General features: G+C 40.3%; 1 protein-coding gene across 5 annotated transcripts in view; it reads right to left on the bottom strand.

The window, feature by feature from the left end:
- tprb (translocated promoter region b, nuclear basket protein) overlaps positions 1–20,759 on the bottom strand; it is a 151,048-nt gene extending 130,289 nt beyond the window's left edge. For 2 of the 5 annotated variants that reach the window (XM_060830305.1, XM_060830303.1), the window contains exons 1-8: positions 20,382–20,741; positions 12,552–12,656; positions 12,380–12,453; positions 9,794–9,890; positions 8,099–8,202; positions 4,341–4,505; positions 3,790–3,882; positions 1,407–1,487 (exon numbers count right to left, since the gene is read on the bottom strand). In XM_060830305.1, coding sequence (XP_060686288.1) covers positions 1,407–1,487; positions 3,790–3,882; positions 4,341–4,505; positions 8,099–8,202; positions 9,794–9,890; positions 12,380–12,453; positions 12,552–12,656; positions 20,382–20,535 — 873 coding nt within the window. In that variant the 5' untranslated portion in view covers positions 20,536–20,741. Of the gene's footprint in view, positions 1–1,406; positions 1,488–3,789; positions 3,883–4,340; positions 4,506–8,098; positions 8,203–9,793; positions 9,891–12,379; positions 12,454–12,551; positions 12,657–20,381 lie in introns of all 5 variants that reach the window. The other 3 variants (XM_060830304.1, XM_060830302.1, XM_060830306.1) reach the window with 2 other exon arrangements.
- Positions 20,760–23,156: the final 2,397 nt, after the last annotated feature.

The raw sequence follows: 23,156 nt of genomic DNA on the forward strand, positions 1-23,156 counted from the left end.
GACCCGATTTTTTCCAGTGATTTCTGTTTCTGATTTTAGCATGTACAGTTCTTTGTTTTCTTGGTTAGTGTGCAAGGTATTACTGCATTTTTGATAAAAACAAAAGTTACTGACAAATTGTGATTACATTGTTGCTGTGTTCAAGCACAGAAGGAGGTATATGCACAGGCTGGCATCAGGAAGTGTATATAATTAACCTGGGTGCGTGGGCAGATGGTACATCTTCCTTTCAAGTAAAATAGCTATGAAATCAATTGATCTTCCTTTGTCAGTTGCTGCAAGCTAAGGGCTTTGACCAGTAACTAAGAGACCTGGTAGTTAACATAACAAACTGCTTGTGCATCCTGAGAGGTGAGAAGAACCTGGAGAAGAGAATGAAGATCAGAAAAAGTTGGAAACATGGATTATCCTGGCAAGCCATGCGAACCTGGGGTGACTCAATTGAGTCAAACATATTTTTTCCTTCCATCCATAGCAATGTTTTGCCTACCTGTGTCTGTTTGCATGTGTGCACAAAAGGGGCACGATGGAAATACATCCCGGGAAGTTAGTTGAGTGTAACTGAGAAATAAGAAAGGGATGATCACCTCATTGGGATTGTATCGTGGTCCTCCTAATAGTCAGAGGGAAACTGAGAAACAAACTTGTAAGGAGATCTCAGTTATCTGTAAGAATAATAGGGTGGTTATGGTAGGGGATTTTAACTTTCCAAACATAGACTGAGACTGCCATAGTGTTGAAGGTTTAGATGGAGAGGAATTTGTTAAGTGTGTACAAGAAAATTTTCTGATTCAGTATGTGGATGTAACTACTAGAGAAGGTGCAAAACTTGACCTACTCTAGGGAAATAAGGCAGGGCAGGTGGTTAAGGTGTCAGTGGGGGACAGCAACCATAATTCTATTAGTCTTAAAATAGTAATGGAAAAAAGACAGACCAGATCTGAAAGTTCAGGTTCTAAACTGGAGGAAGGTTAGTTTTGATGGTATTAGACAAGAACTTTCAAACGCTGAATGGGGGCAGACGTCAAATTCAGCATAAATGTAAATATAATTTAATGATGAATTTGAACAGTGCACTCACACTCGCTACAAAAGGCAAAAAAGGGAGCACAGAAGGATAAAATTAAATATTTGTGAAAAGACACAAAAGGCTGATACACATTAATGTTTTATTTGTACTTGATAACGCTGCAGATAGAAATAATGAACCACTAAGTAACCCGTGAGTGAAATAATTCATCTTCCTGGTTTAAAATCCTCCCTCAAACATTTCCGAATGGTATTTTGCCAGTGACTGTGTAAATGAGAGTTATATAATGTATAGTTATTTTAACTATATTAGCTTCCAAAGCATTAAAAGTGTATCTTAAAAGAGCATAATAAACTGCACAAAACTGAAAGTTTACCTTGTACAAGTTTGACAACTTCACATGGGCATTCAGTTCATTTCGAAACCTTTCCTCCATGACTGCTGACTGCTCCTTAGACTAGGAAAAGAAAGCATGCGAGTTATTTTTTAAAAAACATACATTTGCAATTGATCACTTCAAAAAGAAGCTGAAGAACTGTGTTCAATTATTTTTCATTATTTATTATTTTGATTTAAGTTATTTTAATATTCATTCATTCTGTGGGGTGTGGGCATTGAGGCCTGGTCAGTATTTATTGCCCGTCACTAGTTGCTCTTGAGATGGTAGGGGTGAGCTGCCTTCTTTAACCACTGCATTCCACACTGCGTGTTGACCCACAATGTCATTTAGGAGTGAAGTCTAGGGTTTTGACAGAGTGACAGTGAAGGAATGGCGATATATTTCCAAGTCAGGATAGTCAGTGGCTTGGAGGGGAGCTTAGAGGTGGTATTGCTCCCATTGTCCTTCCGGATGGAAATGGTTATGGGTTTGCTGTTGTCTGAGAATCTTTGGTGAATTTCTGCAGTGCACATTGTAGATAGTGCACACTACTGCTGTGTTGGTGGTGGAGGTAGAGGATGTAGCAACCACGCAAGCAGGCTGGATGTGGTCTTCTTGCGTTTGGATTTTTTTCCCCTCTTTATTCATTCACAGGATGAGGGCATTGCTGCGAGGCATCATTGTTACCCATTCCTCACTGCCCAAAGGGTAGTTTAAGAGTCAGGAATTACATGTCGGACAGACCAGGTTCAGATGGCAGCTTCCTGTCTAAAAGATATTAGTGAAACGAGTGGGGCTTTTTCCAGAGAACTGGTAATGGTTTCACGGTCATCATTAGACTCTTAATTCCAGATTTATTTTTAAAATTGAAGTAAAATTCCACTATTTGAACCTGGGACCGCTGAACGTTTCCTGGGTCTCTGGATTAACAGTCTGGTAATAATACTGCTAGGCCATTGCCTCTACTAAATAAGCAGATTTTGCTTAATTGTAACTAGCTGTTAAATAGTTTCTTTAGAACAAAAAATCCAGATGGCCGAGCTCAACAAAACATTTTGACTTAAGCTTTTTTGGCTACTACTGCTGAAGCTTTGGTCGAGACATGCACGAATGCTCAGAGGTTAAGTTATATTATTCAAACACAACTATCTTAAAAAAGATAACAAAGTCTACCCGATGACGAAGTGTAATAGGTTATATGGTAATGTTGAGCTTTGATTTATTTTAGGCGTTGATCATTACTGCTGAGACAAACTTGGTTTTTGTAATTGATGTTATTAGTTGGAAAACATGCCAAATCACTAGGAGATGACATCTTCTATGCAGAGGCGCAAATTGTACATTGGTGTTACCTTATCTAAGTCATGATCTAGTCAGTCAACTAAGAGAGACAAACTATTATAATCCTATAACCGATTAGCATGTTAAAGAATCAGTGAGAAGACAGTAATGAATGATAGCATCAAGATTTATAGCTCACGCTGAGGTACATGAACCTTCCAGCTTAGCGAGCAAACTTACATCCAGTATAAAGATGACCATTAAAAAAATTTAAAGAGAGAATAGACTACCTAGGCAATTTCAGAATGACTGTGAACTGCCCATGCATGAAGGAAATAAGAAGAACGCAGGGCGCATTTGATCATAGAGTGGATAGTGGATATGCTCAGTTTTAAAAGCTCAAATGTAAAGTGCAAGCATCACAAATACACCAAAGGAGGGGGTCTTTGAAATAAGGACGGGAGGGAGAAAATAATGAATCAATGATGAAGACAGAAGAAGTCCAGTCAGCAAAACAGAATGAGAAACCTACGTTCGGTCACTCTGTTGAAAACTGGCTTTCCAACATGGATAGGCTGAAAACCACTTGTTACTTAATTACTTTTCTTTTGCACTTGTCTTTATAACTTCAATTCTGTCCCCACTTGTGAAAATGCATTTATGCCCAAAAAATGGGTCTTGTAACCACGTGAATGTAAAATGGTCTCAATCGTAGTCTATAATTATTAATGCAGGTATTACAAATAAGTTTAAAATTCAACTCCCAATTCTCATTAAACCTTAGAAATACCATTACAGACCAAATTCAAGACAGTTCAAATTTCATCTATGCTGTATAATTTGATCTTTGTTGCGGTTAAGTTTCACAACTATAGTGGATTGTTTGCAACAGTGCTTAAACCATGAAAACTGAAAATTAAAATTTTACAATATCAGCAGACCTGAGAAACTTGATCCATTGAATGGCCGTTATTTCAATTTGTGACAAATTATCTTGGAACAAGCAAAACAATCAATAACAGAAAATAGCCATTAAACAGGTACAACATAACCAGTTTTGAAATACTCAACTTTATTGCAGAATTGGAAACAAACTAACCTCTTTCAATTTACTCATTAATTCCTCAATCTGCTTCTCAAAATTTTCCTTCGTGACTTTCAAAGTCTGCATCTGCTCATCCATGCTGCACATCTGCAAACGACATTAGAATCAACACTTAAGAGCAGAGTCCTGTCCCGAATTCGGGTCAAGTATTGTCGAAATAAATATGAAAATTTAAGGTGTCAGGCCAGGTCAGTTGGTGCTATGTTTGCCTTAAGCCAGATGAGATTAGGCCTCATCCTAAATTAAGTACAATCTAGAGCATGTACTTGGTCAGCACTCTTTTAAACAAGTTTTAAACTGAGAACCTTTCAGCCCAATCTGGTGGACATAAAATTTGATGACTTTACCAAAGAATAGAGAGGACACTCCTGTCAACAAACATTGATCCCCCACCAACACAAAAAAAAACTTGAATGGCCAAAGTCTTCAATTTATGCGACCTTGATGCATCCAAATATCCATCTATTTAGAAAAGCAAACCTTCGGAGGCCCCTCACAAACAAGAGATTATGAATAAATTATGCAAAATACTAGATATACATTACCTCATCTTTTTTGGTCTCTAGACTGCATTTGAGTTCAAGAATTTCATTGCTCTTTTCACGACGAAGCTTAAGTAGCTCATCAGTTTTGGTCTTTAATTCTGCATTCAACCAAGTATTCTGGTTCGTCAATAACTCCTTTTCCTGTTCAAGACGTTTTTCGCGATACTGCAAAGAAATCATAGTTTTATGACCACTTATTTAGAATAGCTGTTGGAAATACAGCGACATTTGATTGTTGATATAATACAGAAGAGATCCTCTGACAAAACAACAACGACATTAACAAACAAATTCAGAGCAGGAGTGACCATTTGGCCATCAGGCACGCTCCATCATTCTACAAGATCATGGTTGATTCAACTGTCGTCTCAAATCCAAATCCTTATTTACATTAAATTCTAAACAAATGTCAAGCTATTTCTGCCTTAAAATACCACAATGCTTTAATATATTGGACTATGTAACTCAGCACAGACAACCAAAAGGGGTACCCCACTTCCATAAAATATTTATATGTCAAGACCAAACGTACATACAAATATAGTTGTATTTCAGACCAAACCTAACATTTGTACTCATAGTTACTTTGCATAATCTTGGATTTGCTCCAAATGAGTGATTATGCATTAACGAGTCACAAAATATTTTTCCCTATCCACCCTATCCAACACCGGCATCTCCCCATCACAAAGTATTTCATCTACTTTCAGCCAACAATCAGTTAAATGATTTTGTGTATAGAATTGTTTTCCATAGTCTGCTCAGCATCTCTTGATAGCTGAAATACCACACAAACATGAAGGTGAGAACTATCAAAAGAACACTCTAATTTAGTTCCAGCTTACTGACAATCCGAGAACCGGTTTCAAATTTTGCAACACAATGCAGGCTCACTGGGATAACCCAATAGAACTCTATTTCCACCTCTTAACCTTAGGAAAGTTATTTCGACTTTGCCCCATCTTCAGAAATAGGCAGAACAAGAAAAGTCACCAGACTCTATTCTGATGCAGTAGCAATGACCCTTCGTTGAGACAGGAGGTTCAGATTCATGTCTCACCTGTCATTAAGGTGTGTTGCAACACGTTCGAACAGATTTATTAAGACTTTTCAGGACAAAATAAGGTCAATGTTGCTTCAAGAGATGCTGAAAGATAGGCTGCCTGGCCACAAAGAATATCTACTTCTACTTGCCAGAAAAATACCAGATTGTTGCAGACTATGTTAATTCTTATTTATTCAGGATAAAAACTAACCAGGATCACAGCAATTGTGGCCAGACAGGACCAACTGAAATAATGAACTTATGATGAACAATAATAAATTTACCATGGAGTTACAAAAGATGGACACCGATTAAAGCATTGTGGGAACAGAACCCAGCCTTGACCGAAGTGATTGTGCTAATCCACATGCTGCAGGATCCAGACAGATTGCAGTTGCCACTGACAGTTTGTAAACAAACTTGACAGCTGCAGACACTGCAATACAGACTTGAATTTGGACGTCAATGGGACAATGGAAAGCTGCCCTCTGGACAACCGGGAGCATCGGGTCATTCACTAGATACTGAGGCACCGAGCACCCTTCTTTGGAGGGGCTATATGCACCCAGCACCTACCATAATGGACACCAAACGGCCACCTTACCATCAATGTGCCAATACCTGGTTGGGTCTGATTGATCAGAGTAATCAAACCTAATCAATTCATTGGCAGATCTTCAAGACCCTCCCAAAAGGGCGTGAAGACTCAGTAGAATAACAATTGCCACAAAAACCCACTAAGCACAGTAATTTGAGAAGAACCACCAAAAGAGAAGGCATTTCCAAGACCATCAGAAGTAGTAGTTATCATCACGTGGAACCTGGCCAAGTTCTAGTGTGGTGGTATATGATTATACAAAGTTAAAGCATAAGATAGTTTATAGTGTTCAGCTTAAGTTTATAGTATACTTTACTGTTCTAAAATTATGTTCACTGTTTTTAAGTGTCGACTCATAGTTCTTTTTGATAAAATATACAAGTTTAAACACACAGTGTGGCAGGCACAGCACAATCCGCCTACTCCTCATGGAGAGCCAACCACAGTCTGCACATTCTTCACCTTAATGCAAAATTTAAGCTATGCTACTTTGGCCTCAACAATAACAGGATCTCTGCCAGTCAATACATAAACATACCTAATAATTTGCCTCAATTTGTTTCTTTTTAAACCCGCTCCCCATATTCCTTCCATGTGGGTGACTGAAAATCTCAATCATAAGTGCAAACTACATTTGAGCATTCATAATCCTCTTAGTCAGCTCTCAACTGACACATGATCAATCTCTCATCCCAACAATGTACAATCTAGAACTAGTCAGTCGGGCTGTTTCCTCTGTCTCTACCCTGTCAAGCTCGTCTGCTATTTTCATCCATGAAATCACTCAAATTTGAGACAGTGGAACTCAGGTTGTGATGAGACAACACAGTCAAGCTAGGAATTAATCCAGTAGACTTTTACTGCCCTAACAAGGCAAGCATAACCTTCCTGAAATATGGAGACCAGAACTCTCTAGTTTCACAGTCTGGCTTGCTTAAAATACCTAAATTTATCTTTTATCCTGACTAATCCCCTGTTCTTGATCATACATGTTCAACTCCATTACTGCTCATCTTGCATATCAACTTTGAGCATGACATCTTTTTAAAAATCTTTTCTGAAATTCACATCCACTCTTCATCTACCTCAAAACTAATTTGTCAGTCACTACTTTTTTTTTGTAAAATTACGTTTGATCATACTGTAAGTGCATTGCTGAAACTTAGCAATTTCAGTGTTGGCGCACTGCAGGCTTCCAACTTCTCTCTTTCTTGAAGATAAACATGACAGTTGTGAAATGTCCAATTAACTGGGGTGGCTCCAAGCTTGGAAAATCATGACCAATATATCCAACGTTTCTGCAACTACCTTTTGGATGCAGACTACTGGATGGAGACTGACAACTCTGAAAGATGGCAGTGATATGAATTACGTTATGCTGCTTTCTTGGCACTTGATCTGCTCTGCTTCTGTAATTTACACAACATTTAGTCAACGTTTCTATCACTCCCCCATTGCAGCAAGTAACGTACACAATTACTGCATCCAAGAAACAAATTTCTTTCAGCAAATCCTTTCATATGTTTGTAAATTATGTCAATGCTCCATATAGTCAGCCCAACCTAGAATGCACTTCTGACTGCTTGATCCAGTTCAGTTAGGGTACAGTGGCATAAAATCATGCAAGACAATGACAAAAAAAGTACGATTTTCTATTTTAGGGCTTGAAAATTAGAGGTTAAGTGCCATTTCTAAAAATCCATGCATTACTGAATTTACATAATTTGAAGACAGAACGGATGTTTCAAGCTATAGTGATTGACAGATTGTGGTGGCACAATGGCTCAGTGGTTAGCACTACTGCCTAAGTGCCAGGGTCCCGGGCTCGATTCCAGCCCCGGGGGACAGTCTGCAGAGAGTTTGCACATTCTTCCAGTGTCTGTGTGGGTGTCCTCCGGGTGCTCCAGTTTTTTCTCCACAACCCAAAGTTGTGCAGGTTAGGTGAATTGGCCATGCTAAATTGCCCAGTGTTCAAAGGTGTGTAGTTAGGTGCATTAGTCACAGGTAAATGTAGATAATAGGGGAATAGGTCTGGGTGGAACTTGCTGGACTGAAGGGCCTGCTTTCATATTGATAATGATTCAATGAGATAAAGCAACTTTACATTATACTCACCTTAACAGAGACTTCTGATACCTGAAATTCATCAAGTTTTAACTGAAGATCTATCTTTGCTGAATTTGCTTCGACAAGTTTATCATTGAGACATTTCAAATCCTCTGCAAAAACAAATATTTAAATCCACAGGTCAAAAGATTTCTCCAGCATTCCACTTAAACTTTTTTGATAAATTGAAAACGAGAAGCAGGATCACAGGCAAAAAAGAACATTTTCACCTGATCCACTTGCTAAAATTCAAGCTTGCATTAGTTAAGTGTGAAATTAAATGTTTTTCCAGAAAATATTTTGATAATTTTAAAAATTGTAACATTGGATCATCAACTTTGAAATGACCTGCACATTAAAGGCAGATCCTCTAGTGATATTAGGAGGTTGCTTAACTTGATTCAAGTGTGCCAGCAGCGTTCGGTTCAGGGGTTGGTGGTCTCTTTGGATGCAGAGAAGGCATTTGATTGGGTAGAATGGCCGTAACTTTTTTATACCTTGGAGCAATTCCACCTGGGTGCAGTGTTCACTAGATGGATAAGGGTTCTTGACAGTGATCCTCTGGCAGCGGGTTCTCACCGATGGTATAAAGTCTAACAATATTAACACTGGTCGGGGCAGTTGGCAAGTTTGCCCCTCACCTTTGCTTACCACACTGGTGATTGAGCCATTTGATGGAGGTCATTCGTGGAGACCCTAATACAGCTGTCTCAAAAGGTAGTGTTGAGCGTGCGTAAAATTATACTATATGCTGATGATGTTCTTATTTTTCTTTCGAACCTGGCAGTCTCAGTGCCTTGTTTGATACACTGTATTAATTCATTTGGTTCTTTCTCAGAATAAAGATCAATTTTTCAAAGTCAGAGGCTTTACCTATGGGGGGTCTTATGAGAATACCTGATGTAGAAGGTTCCCCTTGAAGTGTGCACAGGGAGATTTTCTTTACTTGGGCCTCTCTGTTACCCCTAGTTTTGATCAATTATTCAAGGCTAAGTTTGTTCATTTGTTTGACAAGATTAAACGAGACCTTCAAAGATGGGGTCCTTCCAACATCATGGTTGGGTCGACCTAGTCTCATTGCTCCAGAGTTTGCCAAATTTACCTCCCTTAGATGTACGTGGGAAAAAGCTTTTTAACATTCTCACTTTTTGTGCGAGTACTGGGTGTCTGAGAATCCCCGGGTCTGTCAGGGTGGCCTAAGTTAATTATAGAACACATTCCTTTAGACTTTCTTACAAATATGGTACACCAAAAAACGGACAACTTTTACAAGACTTGGCATCCCTTTTTGAATTATCTGGAAACAGATATGCCCGCCATTTTGATTAAGGATTTCATTGAGCCATGATGGTTTGGTCTGATAAACCTAATGCCATTACAGGAAGAATTTCGAACAAATATGGGTTTAATAATTGATGCTCTCGAAGGTTGAGAGCCATGGTTTTGTTGCACTGAGCGGCGTTACTTATTTATTTACTGATTTGTAAGGAGTGTAGTTTTGATTTATTTTGTAGAATTGTATAGCAGAACGTTTATTATTGTTATTGTTACTATGATGCTATATTTTCATATTTTTGTAACTTCCTAATTTTGTCAACAAAGATTTTACAGAAAATATTTTTAAAAAGGCTCAAGATCTTCACAAACATGTTGCAATTTTTCAAAAAGGTGAACTAAATTTAAAATCAACTTATTAACACATACCATTCAAGCGTTCCACTTCCTGCGACCGACGCTCAAGTGTTCTCACCAGTTCTCGTTTTTCACTATCCAACTCATCTTTTGTGCGTGCAAGTTGATTCTGTTTTACAATTTTAAAACATCAAGTTAGCATTCCATTTTATTTTTATCTTGACTAAATCAAACCAAAAATTGAATGGACCAAACATTTAATACTATGGCCCCAAGAGGGGGTCAGACGCTGGGAATTTTATGGTGATTAGCTCGACTTCTTGACTCCAAAATCCGTCCACCATCTACAATGCACAAGTCAAGAGTGTGATGGCATACTCTCCACACTTACCTAAATGACCACACATCCAATATTTGAGAATCCAACACCATCCAGGAAGAAAAAGCAAACCAAACATCTGCTTAAATTTGCTGTCCCTCCACTGTGAATGCAACATATGTCCTTACAAAATGCACTGTAGCAACTCTCGAAACTCCAACAACACAAGCATGCAACCTCTATCACTGCAGAACAAGGGGAAAAAGTGGAAACACCAGCTGCAAGCTCTCCTTCAAACCTCATTCCATTCTTGCTTGCAACCAAAACACAGTTGCTACATTGTCATTGGATCAAAATCTTGAAGTTCCTTCTCAAAATGGCCTGCATAGGTTTAAGGTAGCAGCTCAGCTTCTTGAAAGTGATTAGGAGCTAGCAACATCCCATAAAAGCATGAAAACATGAATATAAAGTATTACCATTTGCTAAAAATTAGTCAGTTATGTCTCAGCAATTCATTTGGATCCCCCTGTTTTATTATGGACTGTGGATAGGTGCTCTTACATTTCAAGTTTTCACATCTTTCCAGACTCCGATTCTTTCAAAGGTTTATTCCTTTGCCAATGTGCTTCCTTACTCAATTCTTTCATTGGTCTACTTATTTTCATTGTACATCCCTTCTCACCTGCTGCAGTTCACAAAGTGCATATCCCTTTGGTACAACTGATTCATCTTACAATATCATTGGTGTCAGAGTCCCATGAAATATACAGACACTTCCAGCAGAGGAGCCAGTCATTTGGTCCATCATTTCCACAAAGATCTCACCAGTCTAATCACATTAAACAAGAGAATATACTGCTTAAATGTTGAGTGTTCTGCCTCGACCACACTTTAACGTAGCAAATTTCAGACTTTCATCATTTTCTGAACTAAAACACCGGTCATTAGCTCTCTCTCAGTGATTATACTTCTTATCTTAAATCTACACCCCTGGGTTAGTGACTCCCTTTACTAATGGAAAAAACCGCTTTCCTGTACGCATAACTCATCTTACACATCAGGACTCCTCACACACCGCAGCTCAATTTTAATTTTCCAAATATAGACTGGGACTGCCATAGTGTTAAGAGGTTAGATGGAGGGGAATTTGTTTAATATTACAAGCAAATTTTCTGATTCGGTATGTGGATTTACCTCCTAGAGAAGGTGCAAAACTTGACCTATTCTTGGGAAATAAGGTGACTTGAGGTGTCAATAGGGGAGCACTTGGGGCCAATGGGTATAATGTTATTAGTTTTAAAATAGTGATTGAAAAGGATAGACCAGATCTAAAAGTTGAAGTTCTCAACTGGAGAAAGGCAATTTTTGATGGGATTAGGCAAGAACTCTCAAAGGTTGATTGGGGGCAGATGTTTGCAAACAAAAGGATAATAGGAGTCCAGAAACAGTATATCCCTGTTAGGCTGAAAGGAAAGGCTGGATGACTAGAGAAATTGAGGGTTTGGTTAAGGAAAAGAAGCAAGCAGCAGCACTCCAAAAGCTAGTGCTTCCAATTGAACCTATTGGACTATAACCTGGTGTTGTGTGATTTTTAACTTTGTACAGCCCAGTCCAACACCAGCATCTCCAAATCATGGCCTAAATGGTATTGAACAAGATACACTCAGTACATTTCCTCAGTACCCAGTCCTCCTCTTCAGTCTCGCAGTAAGCCTTTCTATTCTGCCTGCACTTCTCTAAGCAGCAAGTGAGCTGCAAAGTGCTATCCATGAACTGCACAGACTTGTGAATGCACCACTGTGCCCAGGCTGCCACTCAAGGTCCAGAACAGACAACTTGGAGTTGCTCCTGCACATGTGGCCGTCCAACTGCTATGAGACTCTAGAATTTCCCATGTGGTACAGGATGTGCAAAGCCTCAGCCTGAGCTCTCAGACAAATGGCAGCTGAAGAGAATATAATCTACTGCTTTTTGTTTATTCGTACTCCTGTTTAAGTATAAACTGGAAACAATCTTCTTGCTGTTAGTTTCAAACAACTAGAACCCCATAACATCTTCAAACACTTTGATACGGTTAAGGGTGCTTTCTTGTTCAGAAGTGAACTTTACTTACGATAAATAATGTATGCATTTTCAGCAAACTTATGATCTTTGCCCTAATGACACTTGTAATCTAATGTAACTTGTAATGACACATCCCTTTAATCTTGGGACATGTTACACAATCAATTCACCTACTTGAACAAGACACTAGTCAGGCTAGCTGTGATTATAACAACTCAACAAGCGTAAAGAGGCAAATTCCCAAAGTGGAGAGATTGTTTGGAGACATCACATACCTCGACACTGATCAGTTTTTCCTGAGCGGATCCTAGTTCCTCATTTTTTGCTTTGATCACCTTCAATTGCTCATCTACAAAAATGAAAAATATATTGCAAACATCAAGCAGTCCTTAAATATCCAAATAACCATTGCCATTTTTCAGATTTAATATTGTTGCTCATACTTACTAAGTGCAGAAACTTCCTCACGCAGTTTTTGACATTCCTGCATCTCAGACACTAACTTTTCTTGCCCCTGGGTGAGTCGTTTTTCCACTTCAAAATACTGTTGCTCTGAAATATTAAACAAAGTAAACTTTATTCTTTGCAATTGTCACAGCCCATTGATTATATAGGAGATAACTGGCTAGTATGGGTGTTGCATTTTTCTAGAGCGCAACATGTTTACCACTTAAGGTACCAAATTCTAGACAAAAAAAATCATAACTTCGAAACGAATCCAAGCAATTAATAACAAATCACTTCAGAACATATAATCAATCAAGGTTCCAAGCTAGAAATAATGAAAATGATTTATTAAAAGTAAGTAAGTAAGTGCAAATTCGACTTAAAAACAAAATAGCAAGCATGATAACTTTTTGCAAACCAAGTAGAATCCAATAGTAGTCATTATTTCCGCTTTCCAATACAATTTTCAGGACATGGGCATCACTGGGAAAGCTAGTAGTTACTTCTAAATTACTGGAATGGTAGAGAGCCTTCTTGAGCTATTCACAGTGGTTTGATGCATAGGAGCAGTCTAAAAGTTGCAAAAGGACTCTTAACACAACTATATTAGTGTGGCATCAGAATCACACATGCCAGTTTGGGGAGAAATGTCTTTGCCTAACGAGGACATGAACCAGAGAGGTGTTTACAACACTTGAACAGCTTCATGGTCACTTTGACCAATATCTGTTTTTCATTCAGATTTTTTTTTCCAATTTAAATTCAACTAAAGTGTGTGACAAACAATAATTCAATTAGAAAAGGTGGCATGCATGGATCTGCATACATACTTCCTCAGGACACTAGAAGAGTTACACAGGCAAGTAATTATTTTTAAAGCAATTACAATTGCTATAATAGCTAACCTATGAACAGCAGGCCATCAAAAAAAATTACACCGAACATTGTTAATATATTTTGGTGGTGCAAGTCCAAAAATTGACACTGGCCAGACAATACTTCCCATTGTTCAAAAATGAGAGATTGGATTTATGCTATGACTCCTTGGGCAGGGAAATAATTTATGTTTAAGTGGATTAAAATCTTTTGATCACCACAATGCAGCATTACCACACTAAGTATTGTTGCAATGTGGCAGTCTCAACTGTCACTAATTTTGATGGTATTAGGTAAGAACTTTCAAAAGCTGATTGAGAGCAGGTGTTCCCAGGTAAAGAGACGGCTGGAAAAATGGGAAGCCTTCAGATAGGAGATAATGAGAGTCCAGAGACTGAATATTCCTGTTAAGGTGAAAGGAAAGGCTGGTAGGTGTAGGGAATGCTGGATGACTCAAGAGATTGAGGGTCTGGTTAAGAAAAAGAAGGAAACATATGTCAGGTATTAGACAAAATAGATCGAGTGAAACCTAAGAAGAGTATAAAGGCAGTAGGAGTATAGAGGGAAATCAGGAAGACAAAAAGGGAACATGAGATAGCTTTGGCAAATAGAGTTAAAGAGAATCCAAAGGTTTTTCCAAAGACATTAAGGACAAAAGAGTAACTAGGGAGAGAATAGGGCCCCTCAAAGATCAACAACGCAGCCCTTGTGTGGAATTGCAGGAGATGGGGGAGACACTAAACGAGTATTTTGCATCAATATCGACTGTGGAAAAGGACATGGAAGATATAGAATGTAGGGAAATAGATGGTGATATCTTGAAAAAACATCCATATTACAGAGGAAGAAGTGCTGGATGTTTCAAGAAAGTAAAAGTGGATAAATCCCTAGGACTTGAACAGGTGTACCCTCGAACTCTGTGGGAAGTTACAGAAATGATTGCTGGGCCTCTTTCTGAGATATCTGTACGATCAATTGTCACAGGTGAGATGCCAGAAGACTGGAAGTTGGCTTACGTGGTGCCACTGTTTAAATGAAGGTGGTAAGGAGAAGCCAGGGCAATGAGCCTGACGTCAGTGATGGGCAAATTATTGGAGTGAATCCTGAGGGACAGGATGTACATGTATTTGGAAAGGCAAGGACCGATTATGGATAGTCAACATGGCTTTATGCGTGGGAAATTACATCTCACAAACTTGATTGAGTTTTTTGAGGAAGTAACAAAGAGGACTGATGAGGGCAGGGTGGTAGATGTGATCTATGTGGACTTCAGTAAGGCGTTCGACAAGGTTGCGCATGGGAGACTGGTTAGCAAAGTTAGATCTCATGGAATATAGGGAGAAATTGGGGTGGCTCAGTGGTTAGCAATGCTGCCTCTCAGCACCAGGGACCCAGGTTCAATTCCCGCCTTGGGCAACTGTTTGTGTGGGTTTGCACATTCTCCCCATGTGTGTGGATTTCCTCCTGGTGCTCCGGTTTCCTCTCACAGTCCAAAGATGTGCAGGTTAGGTGAATTGACCATGTTAACTTGCCCATAGTAATTAGGTGCATTAGTCAGGGGTGAACATAGGGGAATGGGTCTGGGTGGATTGTTCTTTGGAGGGTTGGTGTGGACTTGTTGGACCGAAAAGCTGTTTCCACACTATGGGGAATCTAATCTAATCTTCCACAATCTAGCCATTTAGGCCTGTGACTACTGGAGTGTCACAAGGATTGGTGCTGGGTCCACTACTTTTCATCATTTATATAAATGATTTGGATGTGAGCATAAGAGGTATAGCTAGCAAGTTTGCAGATGACACCAAAATTAGAGGTGTGGTGGACAGCGAAGAATGTTACCTCAGATTACAACAGGATCTTGATCAGAAGGGCCAATGGGCTGAGAAGTGGCAGATGGAGTTCAATTTAGAAAAATGCGAGGTGCTGCACCTTGGGAAAGCAAATCTTAGCAGGACTGATACACTTAATGGTAAGGTCCTCGGAAGTATAGCCGAACAGAGACCTTGGAATGCAGGTTCATAGCTCCTTGGAAGTGGAGTCGCAGGTAGATAGGATAGTGAAGGCAGCATTTGGTATGCTTTCTTTTATTGGTCAGAGTATTGCGTGCATGAGTTGAGAGGCCATATTGCGGCTGTACGGGACATTGGTTAAGACACTTTTGGAATATTGCATGCAATTTTGGTTTCCTTCCTCTTGGAAAGATGTTGTGAAATTTCAAAGGGCTCAGAAAAGATTTTGAAAAGATTTTGAAAGGATGTTGCCAGGGTTGGAGGATTTGAGCTGTGGGGACGAGGTTGAATAGGCTAGAGCTCTTTTCCCTGGAGTGTCTGAGGCTGAGGGGTGACCTTACAGAAGTTTATAAAACCATGAGAGGCATGGATAGGACCAATAGACAAAATCTCTTCCCTGGGGTCAGGGAGTCCAGAACTAGACAGTATAGGTTTAAGGTGAGAGGGGAAAGATATAAAAGAGACTTAAGGGGCAACTTTTCACGCAGAGTGTGTTATGTGAATGGAATGAGCTGCCAGAGGAAGTGGTGGAGGTTAGTACAGTGGCAACACTTAAAAGGCACCTGGATGGGTATATGAATACGAAGAGTTTGGAGGGATTTGGAGGGTGCTGGCAAGTGGGACTAGATTGGGTTGGGATATCTGGTCGGCATGGACGAGTTGGCCTGAAGGATCTGTTTCTGTGCTATATATCTCTATGACTCTATATGGTCACATCTTGGATGGTTGAATCTATTTAACTAACTCAGGTAAGTTTAATACTATTTATTTTTTTCTGTGCAAGTTAATGGAATTAAAGAAAAAGCTCAATCAGATCAGGATTTTTGCATCTGTGGACAGAAATGTTACATTGGTCAGTTTAAAATGGCAACACTCAGAGTATTCTTAATGAACCCAATACCTAAACCATTAGCAACCAGTTTCAATAAGCCAAGCTTTCTACTTAAGAGATGTGTTTATATTCAGATGGGTATACAAATAGGAAGTGTTTAGAAGGATATGGGCCAAGTGCTGGCAAATGGGTCTAGATTGATTTAAGATAGCTGATTGGCATGGACATGTGCTGTACATCTCTATGACAATAACGCAAAGGGAAAATGATACTTAATCTGTTTAAACATGATTTTATGAAATTGTGAAATAGATATACATACCTATTTCAACTTAATAACCCTATTAACAAACTGCATCCAGTAAAATATGATTAATGCTTGGAAAGTGTTGAATGATTTAAAGAAACTACAATTTATAATACAGGCGCACAATCCTTTGTCCAAAATGCTCAGAACCAGTGGATTTTTCAGAATTCAAATTTTTCTAATTTCTCAAAAAGTGACAGTTTGATGGAGAAATTTTAAAACATCTGACCAAACAGCAGATGCACTGAGTAAAACAGGACCTGAAACAGAATGAGGACTAGCCAGTGCTGGGCCACACCGCCACACATCGCATCTGAGTGACATGCATCGAGTGGGTGTAGAGCTAGCTAACTGTTTGCATGCCAAACAATCTCGTTAATGAGAAAAAAAAACTTCAGGAGAAAACCTTTGGATTTTGGAGCTTTTTGGATGAAGGGTTGTCTGCCTGTACCACATTCTTTCTGGATTAGAGGAAAAGTCTTTGAGATGGTACTTGCAGCTTATGCTATATGCACACATTAACCAACTAAACTATTCAATCCATTGAATTTCATTGAACACTGGAGTGTATGAAGTTGAGGGGTAACCTTTTGAAGATTTATAAGATCACGTGGGGCATAGATAAGGTGAGGAGCAAAGGTCTTTGCCCCAAGTTGGAAGAGTTCAAAACTAGGGGGGAATATTTTTAAGGCAAGAGTAGAAGGATTTAATAATAGGACATGAGGGGCAACTTTTCTTCTTTGCACATAGTGGTTAGTGTGAGAATTGAACTGCCAGAGGAAGTTACCAAGTTTAAAAGACATTTGGATAATACGAGAATAAGAAAGATTTGGAGGGATATGGTCTAAATGCAGGAGGGGGACTAGTTTACTTTGGGATCTAGTGGACCAAGGGTCTGTTTCCATGCTGTGTGAATGAGTCTTCCACACCCAAAATCAAGTTCTATAAGTTAACTTCAACATCAGAAACCAAACAAACATCTCAAACCCAACGTCTGAATCAATGTCCTACTTTTTTTGTTTTATAGGCCCAGGAAGTGCAAAAACATTTGACCAAAAACGACATGTTCAGTTTTACACCCTCAAGCAATCAAACTTGAAAATTCACCCCATAAGCATTTCACAGCCAACATCTCAAAATAGAAAACAAAAGCTCTATCATGTGCTTTTTCTTTCTCAATCAACATTCAACTGGCATAGTAGAACCAGGTGTACCTTTCTCATTCACTTATAAATACTTATTTCAGGCAACAATCGTCTCTTTACAGTTTAGAAGATATCCAGTGCCATTGTACAGGTGCCATATTCTGAGCAACCCATGACAAAGACCAAATAGACAATGAGATACAAGAGTTTACAGAGAATATGCAAAAGTGCCATGGCTAAATGGGATTGCGGGAATACAGAAGTTTTAAAAATGGTTGAGGAAAACTAAGTTATGGGAGATTGTATGGAAGAACATCACTGAAAGATCTGTAAAAGAAAATTTGGATTAGCAACTGAACGAAGATTGCCTATAACAAGGTAATGCTACATAGACAATTGAAGCCATTCTTAGTAGAAATCATTTTAAAAGAAAACATTAAATAATAGTGAAGAACAGAAATTGCCTGGAAAGTTCAGGTCAGAGTAAACTTTTCTGAGGAAGGGTCACTCAATCCTTCTTAGAAGACAAGACAAAGTATATGACTGACAGAGTACCGTTCATCATCCAGTACTTGCCTGGAGTGGAAAGACTATGCTAGGTCCTTCATATCCTTCAAAATTGGTGGCACAGTGGTTAGTGCTGCTGCCTCACAGCACCAGAAACCCGGGTTCAATTCCGGCCTTGGGCAACTCTCTGTGTGGGCACATTCTCCCAGCGTGTGTTCCGGGTGTTCCGGTTTCCTCCCACAGTCCAACAATGTGCAGGTTAGGTGAATTGGCCACACTAAATTGCCCATACTGTTAGGTGTAGGGGAATGGGTCTGGGTGGTTGCTCTTGGAGGGTCGGTGTGGACTTGTAGGGCCATAGGGACTATTTCCACACTGTAGGGAATCTAATCTAATCTAAATCATCGATGATGATAGGCATTTTGCCAATATCATCCCGATGCCACTTGTCACCTTCAAACAACCGCCAAACCTTAAACACACCATTGTTTGCAGCAAACTACCCAGCCATCAGGCAACATTGACCACAACACCACACAACCCTGCCACAGGATCCTCTACATGTCACATCATCGACATGGACACGACCACCACACGCGGGAACAGCACCCACCACATACACGGCAGATAGTCATGTCACTCAGCCAATGTTGTCTATTGTATACATTGCAAGCAAAGATGCTCTATGGCTCGGTGTATTGGTGAGACCATGCAGGTGCTACAACAGATCAACCGACACCACGCAACAATCACCAGACAGCAACATTCCCTCCCAGTCAGCGAACATTTCAGCACTTAAGGACATTCAGCTTCCACTCTTCAGGTAAACACCCTCCAAGGCAGTCTTTGGAGATCCACAACAATGCAGAATCACTGAACAGAAACTGATAGTTAAGTTTCATACCCATGAAGGCGGCTTCAACTGTCATCTTGGGTTCATGTCACACGACATATGACCCCACCACATTGTTCTGTATCTGTAAAATCTTTCTTCATAAATTGTTATGATTTCTCTACCTTTATTAGGTCAAAATTAAAAATCACACAACACCAGGTTATAGTCCAACAGGTTTAATTGGAAGCACACTACCACCTGATGAAGGAGCGACGCTCCAAAAGCTAGTGTGCTTCCAATTAAACCTGTTGGACTATAACCTGGTGTTGTGTGATTTTTTAACTTTGTACACCCCAGTCCAACACTGGCATCTCCAAATCTTTATTAGGTCAGGCAGTTGTGGATTACTTATTATTCTTGTTAGATCCTTGGCATGCAAGTGTTATACCTATCATGTTAATAGAAAAAAATAACAGGAAAGTTATAAGAGTCAAATAAAACTTCAAAGAACTGCAAATGTACATCAGAAGCAAGGACTGGGGGTCAGTGAGTCGAGCTGCATCTGTGAAGCAAAATCAGAGTTAACATTTCAGGTCTGGTGACTCTTTCTCTGATTTTTCTTCACAGATGCTGCTGAACCTACAGGGCTTTTCCAGCAGTTTCTGTTTTTGTTCTATGTTATTCCAGTCATTTGGTTTGTCCAGCACCTTATTGTTAATTTTTTTTTGTAATTATCTCTCTGCCTCATTTAATCAGATTACAGGTCATTCCTTCAATTGTTATTGAGCTCTTGACACTTTACTCAGACCATCTAACACCCTTGGTCACCTGAACAGACTTATTATTCAAATCACCATTCACACCATTTGTATGATCTTTTGATCTCTCTGCCCTTGACTCCCTGCCCATAGATTCTGTGTTCAGTACTTTCGCATTCCATCTGATGAAGGGGCTACACTTCAAAAGCTCGTGATTTCCAATAAACCTGTTGGGACTATAACGTGGTGTTGTGTGATTTCTGACTTTGCCCACTCCTCTCCACCCCCGGCACCTCCTCATCCTCGTTTCTCTCCACAGATGTTGCCAGGTTTGTTGAGCTTTTCCAGCAATTTCTGCTTTTGTTGCTGATTTACAGCTCCCGCAGTTCTTTTAGCTTTTACTAAACGACACAACTTATTTAAATCTGGCGCCTTAAGAGGCACACAAGTTTCAGCGTTGGCGACGCGAAACATAATCGTTGCACACAATATGATGGTCGAAGTGAGGCCTACCTCCCTCCAGCCCCTTGCCAAACGTGCCTATCCACCCATTTCACTTACCGCTGTCAATTTTAAAACGTTCATATTTAGCTTTCAGGTCAGTCACGTCCGCTTCTTTATCGGTGATCAGCTTTTCGAGTTTGGCCACGGTAAGTCTGGGGAGTTTGGCAAGTTCACCACGATCAAAAAACTGCTGCAAAACATCCGCCGCCATATTACCGTCTGCGCCAGCAACTCCCTCTGATCCGCAAACCTAACAAGCTGCTTGTGTGACGTTGGAGCATGTCACGCTGCGGCCGGCCCTCTGGGAGATTATAGTCCCACACAAGCTTCCCTTCCCCAGCTTCCGACAGAATCAAAACTCACTCCACGCTGTGTTGGCCTTGTACACATTGCTGCCCCTTTCCCTCTGACCTCCCTGTTCCATCTCAGGTCAGCGACGGTATGTACTGGGGCGACGAGAAAAAGGAGACAGCAGTAATTCCGGGAGTTTTTTTTTGGTGTGTGGTGTACACTTTACTGTAACCTTGATGTGCGTTTCGAATGAGCCATAAATCTGGAGGATGTGTTGTTTACCGTTTTGTAAATTCCTACTTTGGAAGTAGAACCGGCCTGACTCAAGGTTGGGCCCTTCGGCCAACCAAGTCCACACCGAAGAGCAACCCACCCAGACCCATTCCCCTACATTTACCCCTTCACCTCACACTACGGGTAATTTAACATGGCCAATTCAGCTGCACATCTTTTGGACTGTGGGAGGAAACCGGAACGCCCGGAGGGAAACCCACGCAGACACGGGGATAATGTGCAAACTCCACACAGACAGTTGCCTGAGGTGGGAATTGAACCCAGGTCTCTGTCACTGTGAGGCAGCAGTGCAAACCACTATGCCACCGTACTGCCCAAAGGAATGCTGAAAGGAGTTCTGGGATTTACAAATTAATCACTCAACCTGCATCCCCATCCTAAGTGATGAAAGACTTAACAGCAATCTAGGTTTGTTCAATACTTGGCATCAGTTAGAGTCATAGAGATGTACAGTATGGAAACAGACCCTTCGGTCCAACTCATCCATGCCAACCAGATATAATTACCTACTCTTGTCCCTTTTACCAGCACCTGGCCCATATGCCTGTAAACTCTTCCTATTCATACACCCATCCACATGTGTTTTAAATGTAATTACTGTATACCACCACATCCTCTGGCAGCTCAATCCAGACACACACCACTTTCCACTTTTTTGAGGTTCCTTTTAAATTTTTCCCCTTTCACCCTAAACCTATGCCCTCTAGTTCTGGATTCCCCCCATCCCAAGGAAAATACCTTGTCTATTTACCCTATCCAAACCCCGCATGATTATATATGTGATATTGAACCATCCAATTATTTGGAGTGTTCTGCAGCAACAAGGCCAGTCCCATCCTTCTCAACAGTGGGGACAGGTAGAGCCTCCGAACATATTGACACTTGGTGTTTGCGTACTGAGGGTCAATGGACAGCTTAATGCCACTGCACATAAAGACGGCCATTAGGTGAGGGTGGTATTGGGTACGTTCTTTTCCCCACTTCTCCAGAGTTTTGTACATGGAATCTCTGTAGACACTGTCCATCTTCGACCTCCAAATGAAGTGGAAGATGGCTCGGCTGACTGAAGCAGATCTGTTCTGGGAAATGGGCCAGACCTGAATCTCACACAACAGAGAGAGTGCCTCACACCTGATGATCAGATTTTTACCTGCAATTGGGAAGTAGAGATGCTCTGAAAAACAATACTCCAACAGTGGCCCAAGCAATGTCCTGTACAGCCATAACATGACCTCCCAACTCCTGCACTCAATACTCTGACCAATAAAGGAAAACATACCAAATGCTTTCTACACTATCCTATCTACCTGCGGCTCTACTTTCAAAGAGCTCTGAACCTGCACTCCAAGGTCTCTCTGTTCAGCAACACTTCCCAGGACCTTACCATTAAGTGTATAAGTCCTGCTAAGATTTACTTTCCCAAAATGCAGCACCTCACATTTATCTAAATTAAACTCCATCTGCCACCTCTCGGCCCTTTGGCCCATCTGATCAAGATCCTGTTGTAATCTGAGGTCACCTTCTTCACTGTTGACTACGTAAATGGGTAAGATCTGGCAAATGGACGATTTAGTTGGAAAATGCAAAATTATCCATTTTCACAGGAAGAATAAACAAAAACTTCCAGATGGGAACAGGATGCAGAGCTCAGAGATTCAGAGGGATTTGTGTATCGTTGTGCACGAATCCCAGAAGGTTATTATACAGGTAGTATAATGTTGTGGTTTATTGTGAGGGGAATTGAATCAGGAAATAAAAAGATACACAACAGAGAATGTTTACCAGACTAGTACTTGGAACAAGTAGGTTGTTATAGCAGGAAGGGCTGAACAGGCCAGATGATGTCAATTGCAATCTCCAAGAATAAGAGTGACTAAACTTAGGGAGGTACAATCCTACTGATGTCTTGACTGGGCCGCATTGAGAAAGATATTTTGCTTTGTGTTTCCATACTTCAACATCACGCGGACATCTATTTAAAAAAGAGAAAGAGAACTGTGGAATAACCAGAGCAACTGTGCACAACATTCAGTCGGAGGGAGTGCCACACTGTTTGAGATTCTAACTCACCAGCCTTGATGGTATGTTTGTACTGAGCATGTGCTGCCCCCCCCCAGCCATGACTCCACACTCACATAGCCCCTCATTAGCAGATGATGGGTACAATTGGGATGGCCCATGATTGCAATTCCTGTGCTAACCATGCTATCATGGATCTTATGTCGCTGTTACAGGATCTCAAAGCTA

Source organism: Hemiscyllium ocellatum, chromosome 9, assembly GCF_020745735.1.
Source record: "Hemiscyllium ocellatum isolate sHemOce1 chromosome 9, sHemOce1.pat.X.cur, whole genome shotgun sequence".
In the NCBI taxonomy this organism is placed as follows: Eukaryota; Metazoa; Chordata; class Chondrichthyes; order Orectolobiformes; family Hemiscylliidae; genus Hemiscyllium; species Hemiscyllium ocellatum.